Consider the following 17,937-nt stretch of genomic DNA (forward strand, 5'->3'; position numbering starts at 1 on the left):
GGGTTCCTGCCAAGGGAGTGGCTTAAAAGCACAAAGATTTCTTTTAGACAATAGACAACTACACCCCCTCTCTTACTCTATAACAAAATATATTTAAAGAAGACTTCAATGAAAAATCTCCAGACATGTTTTACCCCGCCAGACAGAAGATAAACTATTTTTACTTCAAATTTTTATAAATTCTTACTGATAATTGATAAGATGAGATTCATCATCAAAACTGGTAATATTTACTTTATATAATTTTTAAAATCATTTTTATTAAATTGCTTCTTATATTGAAATATCTTAGATTTACTTCTGTGCTATTTCCATGTCGAAATCATTCAATTTACTACTTTATATAAACGCGAAGTAGATAAAACAGGGGACAACTGATGAAGGGATTGCTCTTTATGTTGCCTGTCTCATTTCTCTATTTGTTTCTTTCGTTGTCCAAAAAAAAGTTCGTTTTCCATGTTTTTGTTGTTTTTTTATGTTCTCATTTTGTTCACTTTTTTTGACGTCCTGTACCCATTTATACATGTATATATACATATATGTGTAGGTATGTAAATATATGTATGTATATCATCATCATCGTTTAACATCCGCTTTCCATGATAGCATGGGTTGGACAATTTGACTGAGGTCTGGCAAACCAGATGGCTGCACTAGACTCCAATCTGATCTGGCAGAGTTTCTACAGCTGGATGCCCTTCCTAACGCCAACCACTCCAAGATTATGGCACGTAAAAAGCACCCACTACACTCACGGAGTGGTTGACGTTAGGAAGGGCATCCAGCTGTAGAAACACTGCCAGACCAGACTGGGCCTGGTGCAGCCTTCTGGCTTCCCAGACCCCAGTCGAACCGTCTAACCCATGCTAGCATGGAAAACGGACGTTAAACGATGATGATGATGATGATGATGATGATGATATATATATATATATATATATATATTTGAGTAGAAAAATGAAATATCTTTTTATGGATAATTCGTTTAACCGATACCTGGGTAGCAAATTCACATCAGAAATAACACGGTTGAAGTTACGTGCCTAGGGCAGATACTACGTGTTTCCGTGTGGAAATTTGTGTGTATTTTTATTTAAAAAATGACTATTATATATAAATTATCAATGAAAATATATAAATGTTTATAAATATTATAATTAAGATCTAAAATAATCATAATTGTTAAGTTTTAAGTTTCTAGTTTGATAATAGAGTTTATTATAAGTAAAATTATTATATTATTTATATCTTAAAAATATTGTTTAAATATTTCAATTAACCTGAAGATTGACTGTAACCATAACTCGAATTATTAATTGAATTTAAATTATTGTTATTTGAATTGGTACAGCCATGAAACGATCGTAGTGTTTTACTCTTTATCTTTTATTAAACTTTTAATACTTTTGATATTTAATTTTTAAAAAATAAATAAATAAATAAATAAATAAATTAATTAATTAATTAATAAATAAATAAAATAATATATAAATATAAAAATATACATACATACATATATATATATATATATTTGTATATATATATAAAATTTATAAGTTTAAATTATTTAAATAATTTTTTATTTTTAACTTTTATATCTTTAAATTAATTTTATGTATTGGCTTATGTTTTTCACTGTTTGATTTGCCTAATAGTGGTTTTATCTCTAATTTAATATAATATAATATAATATATTTATACTATAAAATTGGATTTAATCCTAAATCTAATTTAACCCCAGTAAGTTTGGATTTATTCCCTAATATTATTATTATTATTATTATTATATATATATATATATATAGTATGCTGTTTAGTAGCTAGTATTTTATCCCTTTAGAGTGGATGAAAAATATAAGCAAGTTAGTCATATATTAGAATAATTAATCAAAGCCAGACAACACCTAATATATGAAGTTTAAAGTCAGTGCCATTGGTTGATTTGATTAAAGTTGAGACATGCCATTTATCAGCACCAGAAACAGAAGCAGAAGCAGCAACAAAGGATTAGATAGCAACATAATCTCTCAATCATTGGATTGTTATAAGACTACAATTTTGTAATAAAACAGCCAGAGTAAAATTTATTTGAAATCATTCAATTTACTACTTTATATAAAACAGCTGTAAGGCAACTTAATTATAACTGCAAACACTGAATTAAAACAGAAAACAGTGTTAGATAATTAAAACAGGAACAGAACTTTGGAGGTTACTAATTAAAGTTAAAGTTTAGACAGTCAAGAAACCTGAGGCCCTACTTTTAAAAAAAACCTGATATAAAGTCAATAATTGCTTTATTATTATTCATATATATTCCAGTTCTTTCATGTCTTGAGGTTTCTAACCATACCAGAACTTTTTTTTTTTGATGATTTCTATTCTATTTCAGATTTTGAATTTTAACACCATTCTTTTATCACATTATATAACATTCATTTCTAATGCATACCTGGTTTTGTATTTTCACGAATTCTTTGCTGGTACAATTGAAAAGGTCTGGAGCAAGCCAGCTTTGTAATTTGGTACAGTTGCGTTTAGCATCACCTGAAATAATAAATTACTCATAATGTAAATTGCTTGCTCTTTCTGAGTTTTTTTTTTTTTTGTTTTGCTTTTGTTTTTTAACTGATATTCATTGCAAGAGATATTAGCAAGTTAGAAATCAATAAATAAAACATATAGACTTGAGCACAGTTATTCTATTGGTTAATCATCTTCATTACTATCATCAACCAATTCTCCAGAGCTTCAATTGGGTGCAACATGCCATGTTCTTCATAATTCAGTTTATACATGATAGAATGTGCAATGAGGTCCTGAATCACACAAGAAAGTAGGATATCTTATGTGTTTGATCTATAGCATAATCATCCAAATGAAGAGAATACCTTGGCTACTTGGCAGCCACAACTTGCTTCAGAAACACCCAATCAAAGGAAACAATCTCATAATAATATCAAACATCAACAAATAAAAATAAAATCAGTTTCTTCATAGAAATTTCTTCAGATCTTGATGTTGCACATAACCGCTAATTTATGAGAGAATCTCCAGTTCACATGTACTAGAGATGAAGTTAAGAAATATAAAAGCAACTATCTAGCTGTAAAACGCTGCCTCAATAAAAATGAATGCAAAATTGAATGAATGACTAACATACAGAGTGATTAAGGCTGTTATAACAGCATTATAGGCCTTAAGAAGCAAAGCAATGCACTGGAGCTCCTTATGCAGAACCACAACATACACAAATAAGCTGTCTGCTGTGCCTGAGTCTAAAGACACTGACTGTGGATGTAAAGTTTATCAAAATTCATTAAATTTACATTAAAACTTTAGTTCCAACATTTTTGATATTGAACAAATTATTAATGGAATTAACTTTAGATTCAGCAACACCTGAACAAAGATACCTGAATTATTTCAAATATTCAGCTTTAAAAGCACTGTCTTTTCTAAAATATAAACAATTTGATACGACTATTTCATATCAAATGGGTCATTACTGTTGCTTAGCCCTGACTGAGCAGACCTATGACACAAGATTTTCCATCCATGATCACTCTGCTTTGTTTCCAGGATAAAGTGTAACTAGGACTACACTATTCAATATCTCCTACCTTTTTATATGGTAGGATGTGATTTGAGAGAGATTTGGCTTCTATTTTCTAGCAGATTAAGTGACTTCATAAAAGGCCCCAGCTGCAAAGCTGACAGATTCCAACTTGGTCAAATTCTGTTTGGACAAATTCCTGTTAAAATTTCCATACAATCTGCTTAAAGTTGAATATTTTCCCTAACAATAACTTTTAACTTCGGTTGTAAGGTGGTGATATTACTTGCAGCAAGGAATCACAAATGGTTGAGTGTATGAAGTATTGAATCATTAGAGGAAAACCCCCTTTTTTTTCTCTTGGCTGATATCTAAGAAAAACAATGAATTGTTCCATCTACTTAACTGACAACAAAGCATTTAAAAAAGTATAAACACTAGGTCTGTGAAAAAACACTGAATTAACTGAAAATTGACAAGCAATTTAATACTTTATAGAGTTAAATCAGTCATAGCTAAAATATGGACTAACTGTACAGAAAGTTGTTTGCAATCATACTGTTGATAGAAAACGATGCATATAACAAATTGAGATAACACTGCTAAGTTGAAAGTATATAAATTACATATTTTTCATTCATTTGCTCATTCGTTTAATATTCATTTCCCCTGTTGATACTCTTCCCATCAACAACCCTTACTGGTCTTTTCAAGAAAGGATCTTTGAAAATACAAACCAACTGGTCACAATGTCACCAGAGAATGTAAACATTGTATTGCTGTTTCAGCTAGTTGGGGATGAATGAAGCTGTGGAATGTGAACATTTGTGCACATATACATATATGTACACACTCGTTCACATACATACATGTTCACACACACACACACACACAACATGAACTTCTACACAGTTTCTGCCTACCAAATACACTCACAAAGCATTGGTAGTCCTGAAGTTATAATAGAAACCAAGTGGGACAGAACCTGAAACCACAGAGTTGCAAAGTGAACTTTTTATCCCACTTTGCTATGCTTGTGTGTGTGTGAAAACAAATAGACAGACAGGCAGACAGATAGATAAGGCATGCTTGTACCTATGTATATATACATATAAACACACATGCACACACACTCACACACACACACACACACACACACACACACACCACACACACACACACACACAGTATAAAACAAAGTGAAGATAAATCAAGTGTATTTGGTAAAAAAAATGAATTATTTGTATAGGAAAGTTAAGTGTATGGAAATGGACATTACAAAATGTATGAATATAAACTTATGTAGGAAGATACTTTAGTGTACATAAAGTTGAAACTGATCTATAAGTTAGGTGCAATATAAGTCTCATTTGATATGATTTAGGTGTATAAGAAGATTAAGCATAAACAATTTATATATACCGATTGCGCCTGTTGGACAATCTTGAACTGCAATTTCATTGATAAAAGTGCGATCCCACCACAAACCTTTGGCATAACTTCTAGGGCACACATCATAAACAACTGCAAGAAACAGATACACAAATACATTGAAGATTCCAGTAAGGAAATTATTAGCTAAAAAAACAGAAAATCTATCAAAAGAAGAGAGTGAGAGAGAGTCTGTAAGTAATTCTCTGATGAAATACAATACAGTTGAAATGTTTTATCAAAAACCTTTGTTGATTACACTTTGGTTGGTTTGGGAAAGTGGATTTGTTTTTTTTTTATAAGATAAACAAAACATCTAAGGATTTCTTTAATCCTTTTGAAACCAACCTGCATAAGACCACCCCTGGGTCTGTGGTACAAACATCTTGTTTTCAAGAGTCTTGAATTAAAATCTTGCACTAGAACTTAGTGTTAATTTATGATCTAAACACCAATTAATAATGACAGTTATTTTACTAAATTCTTCATTATTTTCAAAATTAATTGAAGTAATGACAGAGTATTTCAACAGAAATATGATAACAAAAGGGTTAATAGGTAGGAATTCTCAGTTTTCTGGAAGAGGAATATATGTGAAACACTTTCAATTCAGACAACCTTAGATTATTGGTTTCCCACCTCACAATGACATTGCTTAGCCCCAGGTTAATCTTGATCAAGCAGACCTCTGGTCAAGGGCATTCTAGCCATGACCAATCAGTCTTATTTTCACACATAGCATATCTAAGAGTACATCATTCAATGTATCCTCCCTTTTTTAAGACAGAATTCTCATGAGTGGATTCAAAATATGAGAGTGGGAATAGAGTCAACAGCATAGATGCAATGGCAAGTGGTGTGCTAGGCTTGTTGGAGGTAAACCCATAGTGAAATAGTAAACTATCTGGTACAACTGAATATTGAAGTAAGAGTTATGACCACAGAAATGTAGAAGCAAAGGAATTCTGAGTAGGGGATTATAGATCTGAAGAGAGTAGGCTAGGTTGAGGTGAAATGGAGGTAGGAATGAGAATTGGTTTGTAAAAGAAAGACATAGAGACACCGAGTTAGGCAATAGAGGCAGAGATGTCCAGAAAATTAACAGAAATCATAGAGATGGTGGATGTGATATCTTGAGCAGGGAAGTGAATTGACAAAAGTGGTGAAAGAGTTGAGTTGTACATGGACAAGGAAGGTAGTGTTGATAAAGTTACTTTTAACAACCATATAGTTCTGGGGTGGAACCAGTAAAATGCATGAAGATTTGGATCACATATACAACAAACAGGTTGGCATACTTGAGAGCCATCCTGTTTCCCATGACCATCCTAGTAATATGCTGGTAGAAATTCTAGTAAACTGGTGAAGCAGTTGAGGTTGAGGGCAGATTCAGTGAAGTGGAATGGTGAGGCAGAGCTTGAGTGTAGGGCTAGAAGACTATAATAGTGGATGACAATTTAGAGGGACAGAAGACAACATTATCCAAAGTAGTCTTTCTTTTTCAAGATGATAGAATGTGATTTGAAGGAAATTTGGCTGCTATTTCAAGAAGGTCAAACAACTACATAGAAGTCCTTTCACTGGTTTCAAGTAAGTTCTGAAATGCTTTAAATAATGACAGTACTATGGAGTTTGATAAATGTTTCATTGACTTTTAGTGCTTAGTTCAATTCTATATGCTGGAAAATGCTACATAAAATGGGTTAATTTTACTATCCAAGATGTTTATTTCTCATCTGTTTTAATTGTTTTGATACCAACCTGCCTAAGACAACCCCTAGTTCTATTTTAATGTGTTTATATTTAAATGAAAACTGCCCATTATAATTTTATGTAAGAAACTATGTTTTCAGTTAAGTTCTAAACATCAACTAAAACATGAAAATTTTAGTTATTTTACTAGATTATTACAGATACTTGATTATCCTTTTGATTAACTGAAATATAAGGGAGTGTATTGTTAGAAATATGGCCATAAAAGGATTAATGCTACAGAAAGCAAGAAAAAATAAATAAACATCAGCTATAAGGTTTCTTATAATTTAGGAAGGATTAACTTTTCAGTAATCTGCAGAACACCCCTATTTCTGGTGCTGCTTCCACTGTAATTGTGATTCTTCTCTCTCGTTATCATTCTTGCAAGACTTAATGATACAGATACAATTAAAAAATAAATAATAAAGAAAGAAACTTACCTCGGCAACCTGATTCATGCACTTCTGCAAAGGGACTCAGGCAGCTGTCACATCTGCGACCAACCACTCCTTTTTTACAATTGCACTGACCAGTGACAGGGTTACAAAAAAAACCTTTAGATCCAACATGGTAACAATTGCAAGGAAAACATTGGTCTTCATTTTTTGGTTTATAGTGGTTAGTCTGTAATTAAGATAAAATTTTTTAAAATAACTTCATAGTAGAAAATTGTGTAACTACTGCTGTAACACCAAACAAAAGTACGTAAAATTGGGGTAATAGCAAGACAATTTAATATAAATTTAAAAACAAAAACAAAGACAGTAAACAATATGTAGAAGATGACATGTTTTGGAATTTTGATTTTTTTTTTCTTACTAACAATCAGTTCCGGTGAGTTAGACTTATAACACAAGGATATTCAATAAAATATCTTGAAGTGCATAAAACTCCATACATATCATTGGTGATATATGGCACAGTGTGAAAGTCAGAGTGATTTGTATCTATTTAGCCATTCAATGGTTTATGCATGATTGAATGATCTGATGGTTGCTTTAGGCTCCATTTCTTGAGACTCTTTGGAAACATTGGCACTTCTCACATGATTTGGACTAATGGAATTATGTGAGAAGTATAGCTGAGAGAGTTTACCAATCCCACAACTGTACATATTCATATATAATATGCATCCATGTATGATGCTCATCACTATTTAAGATCCACAAAATCATAGAAAAAAGAAGTGTTTAGTCAGATTTATTATAATTGCTGTATAATAAACATTGAAAAATTTACATATCCTCAAAACTATAAGCAAATTCAAAAGTTATCATCAACATCATTGAAAATTATTAGTGTAGGTTGCAAAAGAGTATTTGCTGTAAAGTCAACCTATGACAAGTCAGCAATATGGAAGGGTATAAAAAAAACATAATGCATTACTTCCATTATACATCCTTTTAAATACTTTGATCATCAAATACTTTCTATCATTCGATCAAAATGCTTATAGTGATGGCTCATTATAATAATTACAGTATTTCAGAAACAGAAGTATTTTTCTTTTTCAGTTTATATTCACATTTTCATAATGACAATACCATTGTATTATGAACTATTTGTTAATTTAAATTTCAGATTAAATAATTCAAGTAGGATTTTGAATAATATAAGTATTACATTCTGGCCAACCATACTGAAGGTTGGCAGCATGGAATGCATGTCTTCTAGTTGTTCCAAGCATATAATATATTATCACAATCATAGAGAAATGTAACATTATTATAGGGATCTTAACTCTTCATTACATATCAGTTGGCTTGGACAATAGGTATAACTAACTTACTTTCAGTCATGCCATCATGAATATGTTGATGCACTTCCCTAGCAGAAATGGGTAACATTTAATTCTCTTGGATAATGTTCTTTTCTGATATTTAAGTTCTAAAAACTTTATGTATTATACTCAAATACATATTTTATAAACAAACTTAGAAGCACCAAGTGGGTTGGTATTCTACAGAAAATAAACGAATTCTCAAATGGAGATAGACTGTGACAGCAGCTCAGAAAATTGGGCAAACACCCTTGCTGACAGCAGCAACAGCAACAACAGCAACAGCAGCAACAACAACAACAACAGCAACAACAACTATAAAATACATACTTTGCATGAACAGGCTCCTGTGGATTTGTTACAAACTGGGCTGAATCCCATTTTTTTGTTACAGTTGCATGGTCCACAAATAGGATATCCCCACCAAGATGCAGGACAAGGCTGAAGTAAGCTTATTTCACAGTAACGACCAAGTTGCAAATGACCGCATTCACAAGAGTACGTAGTTTCGTGAGCAGTGGGGCGATGGCATATACCCATGTTTTGACAAGGGTTGAAATTGTCACAGACATCAGTGCAATTGGAACCAATGCGACCTGGTTAGAAAAACAAATAATTTACAGCATAGATAGTCATGTATATGCACTGGAAAAATGTGTAAAATGAAACCCTCCATCTCTATTCTTTTTTCTTGTTAATACACACAAGTTTATAAATTCAAGCATTAATAAATATATATCATGTCCTAAGAGGCAATTAAAAAAGTTGGTGATACTGCCAACACCATCTCAGAAAAACTGTCTAACCCAGAGGTTCTCAACCAGGGTCCATATGACCTTGGAGGACCATGTAAAATTTTATTGTTAAAATTTGTGAAATAAATTGGTTATACTTCTCCAATACACAAAGTATTTTAATAATTTTTTAATACAATTTCTAGAAATATTTGATTATAAAAATATAACATGATTTTTAAACATTGAATGGCTATAGGGATCCAGTAGAATAAAATAGAATAAGCAGAATCAAAGGTGGGGCCAGATGCGAAAAATGATTGAGAAACACTGATTTAATCTAACCTGTATAGAAAAGCAGATATAAAACACTGACATTGATTGACATTGGAAGTTATGGGGAAATGAATGCATTTTTGAGTTACTCTTCTTTAAAGCAGTGTTTTAAGGTTGAATATCTTTCCTCATATCATCCACTTTATCATAGTGTTTAAAAAATGTTAAAATAGTACTTCTGAACAATACTGTCTTCAGTCCTAGGACTCACAAAGCCAGCTACCTTGTTTCTATGACCTATAAGTGACTGAGACCTCAACAATTCCCCACTGAACAGGACACCAGTCCACCACAGAATGACTCATATACAGCTCAGTGAACTGGAGCAGCATGAAATGAAGTATTTTGCTCAAGAACACAATGCACAACCCAGTTAGGGAATTAAAAGTGCAATCTTGTGATTGAGAGTCCAACATCCTAACCACTAGGCCATACTTCTACACCAATAAAAGAATGAAAATTATTGAAGTAAAGTGAGTTGCTCAATAATACAATACCAGGGGCAAAAATTGAGCTGAAGCCTCAAAAATTATGAATTTAGAATTTAACTACAAAATTCTTTAAAGAAATATTGATTATATATATAGGCACAGGTGCGGCTGTGTGGGAAGAAATTTGCTTCCCAATCACATGGGTCTGGGTTCAGTCCCACTATGTAGCACCTTGAGCAAGTGTCTTTTATTATACACTTGGGCTGACCAAAGTTTTGTGAGTGAATTTGGTGGACAGAAACTGAAAGAAACCCATCATATATATATATATATATATATATATATATATATATATATATATATATGTGTGATTATATATGAACGTTTGTATGCATTTTTGTCTCTGTCTTTGTCCCGCATCACCACCTGACAACAAGTGTTGGTTTGTTTTACTGAAGTCAATTCATTTCACTAAAACTTTTTCAAGGTGGTGCCCCAGAATGGCTGCAGTCTAATGAGTGAAACAAGTAAAAGATAAAAGTTAAGAGATTAGTTTACCTGGCAAACATTGACAACGATATTTTCCCCACTCGTTTATGCAGGTGTTTGGACGACATGGGTTATCGTGTTGGCATGGATCATCAACTTTACATCCTTTATCAGCTTGGTGCACTCGTGGATTTGCTAACAATGAGTTTGATAATTTGTTGCCAATACGAAAACTCTGGAATAAAAAAATAGAGAAAAATGAAGGCAGTTTACACACACACACACACACACACACACACACACTCACTCACTCACTCACTCACATGCATGCGCACGCCTGCACACACACACACACACTTATATGCATATTTGTATTTAGCATGGAGAATGCTCCTCCAAGGCATTTCTCTCTCGGCAATATCATTGATATTCATAATCAGGATCACTACATTCCCTCATCGTGTGTGTGTGTGTGCGTATTGAGCAAGTGTGCATGAGCATGCATACCTGTACATATATGTGTGCATACATATATATATATACTGAAAGAAAGAGAGAGATAGAGAAATAGAGAGAGAGAAAGAGAGAGACAATGAGAGAGAGAGAGAGAGAGAGAGAACTGAAAATATTCAGAAGATGAACATTCATGTAAAAGCATATAGATATTTGTATATTTACAGAATATATGTATATGCTCTCTCTCTCTCTCTCTCTCTCTCTCTTTCTCTCTATATATATATGTTGTCATCAGATGCACTCTTCCAAAAAGTATTGAGTAATCCTACATTTTAATGTTAAATTATTCTTATTCATAAATTCACATAAAAACAAATATTAATATGCATATGCTAACTGGGGACATATTCATATCAGGTGTATACATGTAGCTTTTACCTGTAGTAAAGCTACACGTGTACAGCACACAATATAGTATGTGTAATTTCGTTAACATATAAAAAGACCCATAATACTATTGAATAACTTCAACCTGATTTCGGTTATTAGTTAGAATTATATTACCTGTGTATTATAGTTATTCTAACAGACAGTTTCTCTTCTGTAACTAATATACAAATCCAAGATAATAATAAACAATATAGAAGGAAGTTATCTTAAGTTACTCACCCGAATACATCCAACAAAATAGTCAGTAAAGTTAGTGCTGTCTTTTGAATAAGCACCGATATAAATTCGAGTTATATCTTTACCCAGTATATCAGAAGAAATTTTTCCCACTTCCTGCAAAACAAACAAAAGAGAAATAAAGAGGAGAATGTTATAATCTGTAACATCAAAGTTATGAATGATGATAATGATGATGATGATGATGATGAGATGGTGGTAGAGAGCTTAATAATGGTGCTGATTGATTGATTGATTGAGGTAGCCATACCACATGTGAATATTTGCAAGTAGAAAGGTTGAAAAAAAAATCACAAAGTATTCCAAACTGAAAGTGGAAATGGCAAGACTGGAATGCAAGAGGGTAACGTAGACGTGGTACCAGTTGTGATCAGGGTAAATAGTCTAATATTGGGCCTTCGATGGAAAAAAGTAGGGTTAGCCATATGCACACATATACACAACAAGCTTCTTTCAGTTTCCGTCCACCAACCACTCACAAAGCTTTCATTGGCCAAGGGTTATCATAGAAGACATTTGTTTAAGTTACTATACAATGGGGCTGAATTTGAAACCACATAGTTGGGAAGTGAACTCCCTAATCACATAGCCATGCATGCACTTATCATATATTATTATATTATTTGAATAATAATAATAATATAATAGTTATTATTTATTATTATTATCATTATTATCATTATTATTATTATTATTATTATTATTATTATTATTATTATTATTATTATTTTATTTTTATTATTATTATTTTATTATTGTTGTTGTTATTATTATTTTATTGTTGTTGTTGTTATTATTATTATTATTATTTTGTTGTTGTTGTTGTTGTTGTTATTATTATTATCATCATTACTCGAGGCTTTGTGAGGTTAAAGATGTGGATGGTCACAATTTGATATCCTGACATTCTGTAGTCTTTAAGGAAAATACATTACACTACTTGCTTTGCTCTAACTTAACTGAAAGCAGGCAATACTTTCACTAAATGGTTGAGTGATTAATGAAAGAAAGAACATACAGCTGTAAAAACATTCTTTTCAAAATGCAGTGAAATATTTAGAAAATTAAACTATCCTGGCCATTCCAGCATAGAAAAATGAATATAAAGAGTTATTTAAAAAGATTATAATTCTTTCAGATGTTTTACTGAAGACAAGAGACTGGGTTGAAATGAAATTGTTTCTATATCTTTGTTATTCATAATTACTTTTACATGATCTATGTTTACATGTTTTTCACTCTTTGTCAGAAAGGATGAGATTATTCTACCATGAAATGTGCAAACTATTAAAGAAATAAGTGAGTGGATAGGGTTCTCAGTTTTTTTTCCTGTTTTCATTCCAAAGAAAGAAGAGCCCCTTAAATTGGTAAAGGGGTTTATCTTCATAGTTGAGATTAGTACAAACAATATATACTTTGAATTCTTGGATAAATGATTGGTAGAAAGATGAAAGCTGAAGTAAGACATCAGAAATCAGAGTCTTAAAAATAAAACCCAGATGAAATACTGAAAAGAAAGCTCCAGCCAAACAGATGGTGACATGACAGTACATAGAGCCATAAAAGCTAAAATACAAGACTAGAAAGTCTGGAAGAATGTAGGGAACTAGACATCAAGAAACTAGAAGAGAAAGCAAATGATAGGTCCTCCATGTTATAAATTTGTATCTCCTCCCTTCCATTAACATTAAACTGTGATAACAATTTTTTTTATATATTCTCAACTGTATTGACAAAGACAAACAGAATAGTGTGTTTTCATAAGTAATCAAAAAGGTATTCCTAGCATCAGAATATTACTTCATTTATTATATCAAGTGTTTGAATTTGACAGACATGAGCTAACAAGGATTGTTTGAGCATACTGGCATGGTTGGTAGTAATTAAATGGTTATACTGGAACTGAATGACTATGCAATACATATTGAAAAAAGGATAGATATAATTTACCATAGTATCATTGATATAATCAACAGTAATACTAAGTTCTTCTTGGTACCAGCTTGTTTGTACATAATGCCATTGACCATCATCAACTGGATTGTGTTGGTATACAATGTTATGGTGTCGAAACTTATAAGTCACAAAACCATCCTTCAACTGCAATAAAAAAATTCAGAACACCAACAGTTAGTTACTTGACAGCAAACATGAGATCCAAACAAATAAAAAATTTCTTGGTTATTTAATTTGTGACTGCAATATATATAAATCTTGAGTATAACCAGCTGAAATTGCAAAGATAATCTGTAACTCGACTGAGGAAAGAAAGCTTCGAATGACCCATCCGTGTTTTTTCTTGTCCCTTTTTTGTATCATCTAGCTGCCTGGATGTTTTGCATTCTTGTTCTATTTTTTGTATTCCTTTTTATATGCATATTGCAGCATACAAACACTTTGGTTTCTTATATGTAAGTACATATATATATGTATATATATATACATATAAATTTTTGTACGACTCTTATTCATTCATTCTTCCTTTCTTTCTATCAGCCCCTTCACGCTTAATTCATTCTTTCCACTCATCTTTCTTTCGTTCCCCCTCTCTCACATTTCCTGGCTTTCTCTTCATTCTAACCTTCCCTCCTCTTTCACTTAATTTTGTCCCTTTTCTTTTTTTCTTGTCCCTCCCTAATTCTTCTGTCTCTCTGTCTCTAACTCTCTTCTCTCTCTCCACACGATTGGTGTTCGGCCAAACCTGACCTTTCTTTCTTGGTACGACTACCATCTGTACAACATCTATATTCCACACACACCAGCTTAATTTAATTTGACCTTAGTCGAAAGACACCTGTTGTTATGTCATGTTATTTGCATTTGTATTTGTGTACCATTTCTCCATTTTTTTCTGACCTTGTTTTCATATACATTTGCTACTTTCTTCCAAGGAATCTAGTGCTCTTAGCTTAGTTTTTCCTTGGGGCTGGCCAGATTGGATCAATCTCCAGTATAACCAGCTGAAATTGCAAAGATAATCTGGAATTCGACCGAGGAAAAAAAACTTCAAATGACCCATCCATGTTTTTTCTTGTCCCTTTTTTGTATCATCTAGCTGTCTGAATGTTTTGCATTCTTGTCCTATTTTTTTGTATTCCTTTATATATATATATATATATATATATATTCTTACTCACATTCAAAATACCACAGCACCTAAAGGAAATATGCTAATTTAACAGCTAAATTGTTTCTCAAATCTTTTTTCTGTTTTTTAGGGGACTAGTATCATAGATTTCATTTCATTATAAACTTGAAAAGTAGCCAAACAATAAGGTTCACTATACTTTATATTTGTCTCAAATTTTGGCACAAGGTCAGTAATTTCAGGGAAAGAAGTAAGTCAATTACATTAACCCCAGTTCTCAACTGGTACTTATTTTATTGACCCTGAAAGGATGGAAGCCAAAGCTGACTTTGGGGAAAACTGAACTAAGAATGTAAAGACAGACAAAATGCCACTAAGCATTTTTCCCAGCATGCTAAAAATTCTGCCAGCTTGCCACTTTGCACTGCTTTTCATATTAAACCATCTAAAATCACACAGACACTAATAAATTCAGTTTCCATTTTTTCCATGTCGTGTCGAAATTTTCATCACTTCACTGCAATCTGGACATTTACACAATCCCACTGTGACTGTGTGTGAGTGAAAGAGAGAGGTGAGGAGAGGAGAGAGGAAGAGAAATACAGAGAGAGAGAGAGTGTGTATGCAAAGTTCGTTTTCACTGGGAGTTTAAGGTTTACCTTATGATTTATTAAACAGGTTGAACAAGCTGTCATGTGAGACTCAAAGTCTCAGTCAAAACTTATTTCAAATATATTTGACTCTACTTTTACTATTGAGCCTCTCCATCAGTAAATATTCAGTTGTTATTCTAAAACTAGTTTTTAAATAATAAACTTAAATTAGTACACACACACACAACATACATACAGTGATTATACTACGGTTTAGAATATATATATGCACATACTTCTGTACATGCATATGTGTGTGTGTGTGTGTGTGTGTGTGGTGTCTGTATGTTAATATTATATATATATATATTCAGTATATACATACCATGAGAAGAGCTTTTTCTTGATCAATAATTAAATCAAGTAGAACAGCATCTTTTGCACGAGTCCGGAAAGAGATACCATTATACCAGGGGAATGCAATCTGATCCAGGTTGGGGTTATCGAAAGCCAAATAGCCATTGCCTTCAAGCTGATAGAATTGATCAAGTACTGACAAGAAAAAACAATAGTAAACAATTAAACATAGAAAAGAGAGAATAGAAACTCATATAAGAAAGAATGAACAAGAATACAAGTAAGAAAGATTATATTTTCTTTGTTGATTTTTCTCAGGAGGAAAAGCAGTGCCCATGACCCATTACAGGGCCTCTGGGAAGGAAGAAAGAAGATATTCTTAAACTGGAATGCTGGCAATAGAATGGACTCTGCTAAAAGCACCCTTGAAATAATTTAACACTACCACTATCTGGAGGTCTTTAAGTCTATCATCCAAGTTGGCCATGGCAGGATCTGAAATCAGAATGTAAAGAGCTGGAACAGAAACCATAAAGCATCCAGTCTGGTGTTCTTACAGTTCCACTTATCTAATGCTCTGTATTGGTACTTTTTAATCAACCTCCAAAAGGATGAAAGGGATTTGAACTCAGAGCATAGAGTTGGAATAAATGCCATAAAGCCTTCAATCCAATATTCTATATGAGACTGCCAATGCTGCTAGTAAGGACTATACTTCACTGAGGCAGACTAACCAGACTTTAAAGCTGGGTTTGTATTGCTAAAATTCAGACTCACTTCCAATGTTTTATTTCTAATTAATTTTAATTATTTCAGATTTTGGAGGCAACTCCCTGCTTTTGGGGTTTTTTTTTACTAGAACTGATCATTATTCTAATGATTGTCTCTCCTCATGACAGGAATAATTTTAATTAAAAATTTTTGACTCACAACATTACGTATATTAGCATCAACCTTGCTTTTATGCTTTCATGAAGAATGTGTCCTGGATATTTCTTTTTCTCTTCCCTATAATAAATTCTAACATTCCAACAAGGTCACAAATTTAGGGAAGTGGTTAGTCAATTCAACTGAATTCCATCAAAATTCCATGATAATTTATATTCCTAATACCAGCTTAATAATGAAACAATTACTTTACTAAATTCTTCATTATTTCCCAATTTAAGTGAAACAAAGACAGTGTTTTTCAACAGAAATTATGCAACAAAACAGCTAATCATTTATATGCAGAAATAATAATAAATTAAACAGGATAATTTCTATATGCTGTCTCCAACCACAAGTTTCTTGAGCCATAAGGATTTGTGGAATCATTTCCTTTGATTGTGTAACTTCAAACAGATAACAGGTGCTTCTTGCAACTGTGTAATGTTAATTTAGAGGTTATTTTTGCTAAGGAACTAATATCATTCTGTTGGGTAGAGAGAGAAAAGCAGAATTAAGTGCATTTCAGTACATTCTTTAATCTTTCTTATGTATCAGAAAAAGGATGGCTTGAAGGAAAAAGCATAATAATATTGCCTATTCATATTGATTACATTTTGTAGTTGGTATGAACTGTTACAATAATACCTTGCATTGAATTTTTGTTTTACATCTGTTACCTTCTGCTTACATGGTAAATAAGATAAGATTATAAATTTTAACAAGGATGGCTGTGAGGAGCACACATAACCATGTGGTTAGAAAGTTCACTTCTTAACCACATGTTTTGGGTTCAATCCCACTGTATGGCACCTTGGGTAACTGTCTTCTATTATAGCACTGGGCCACAGCAAAACCTTGTGAGTACATCTAATACATAGAAAACATTGTATACATATGTATATGAATGGGTGTGGATGTGTGTGTTTGTGTTTCCTTGTCTTGACACTATGTGATAGTATAAGCATCACTGTCATTCAAATGATGTCCTTTGTTTCCAATCCAATCTTCTGTGGAAATATATTTAGCCATGGAGAACTGTAACCTTACTTGCAAACAGGTGAGGTTTAGTGAGAGGAAGGGCATCCAGCTGTAGCAGATTTGCTTCAATGAATTTTGTCCAACTCATGCAGGCATGGAAAAATGGACATTAAGATGATGATTACAATGATGTATGTATTCTTTCAGCAAGGTTTTTACTTTTATTGCTAGAATTTCTTCATCATGCTAACAACACTAAATACTTTAGATAAATAAAATAAATGTGCCCTTTTAAAGCCTAGCCAGGCTCATGGGCCCAGTTTCCCAGTTTCAATG

The 17,937-nt window shown here is 32.5% G+C and overlaps 1 protein-coding gene across 7 annotated transcripts in view; it reads right to left on the reverse strand.

The window, feature by feature from the left end:
* Nucleotides 1-17,937, reverse strand: part of LOC115216961 (protocadherin-like wing polarity protein stan) — a 314,183-nt gene that overhangs the window by 71,990 nt on the left and 224,256 nt on the right. For all 7 annotated transcript variants that reach the window (XR_005001272.1, XM_036507436.1, XM_036507435.1 and 4 more), the window contains exons 10-17: nucleotides 15,722-15,888; nucleotides 13,606-13,755; nucleotides 11,638-11,751; nucleotides 10,582-10,747; nucleotides 8,853-9,118; nucleotides 7,183-7,366; nucleotides 4,979-5,080; nucleotides 2,453-2,547 (exon numbers count right to left, since the gene is read on the reverse strand). Coding sequence is in view for 6 of the 7 variants with exons in the window: in XM_036507436.1 (XP_036363329.1) it covers nucleotides 2,453-2,547; nucleotides 4,979-5,080; nucleotides 7,183-7,366; nucleotides 8,853-9,118; nucleotides 10,582-10,747; nucleotides 11,638-11,751; nucleotides 13,606-13,755; nucleotides 15,722-15,888 (1,244 nt within the window). In the remaining variant the exon portion in view is untranslated. The remainder of the gene's footprint in view (nucleotides 1-2,452; nucleotides 2,548-4,978; nucleotides 5,081-7,182; nucleotides 7,367-8,852; nucleotides 9,119-10,581; nucleotides 10,748-11,637; nucleotides 11,752-13,605; nucleotides 13,756-15,721; nucleotides 15,889-17,937) is intronic.

The sequence above is a fragment of the Octopus sinensis genome, linkage group LG11 (genome assembly GCF_006345805.1).
Source record: "Octopus sinensis linkage group LG11, ASM634580v1, whole genome shotgun sequence".
NCBI lineage: Eukaryota > Metazoa > Mollusca > Cephalopoda > Octopoda > Octopodidae > Octopus > Octopus sinensis.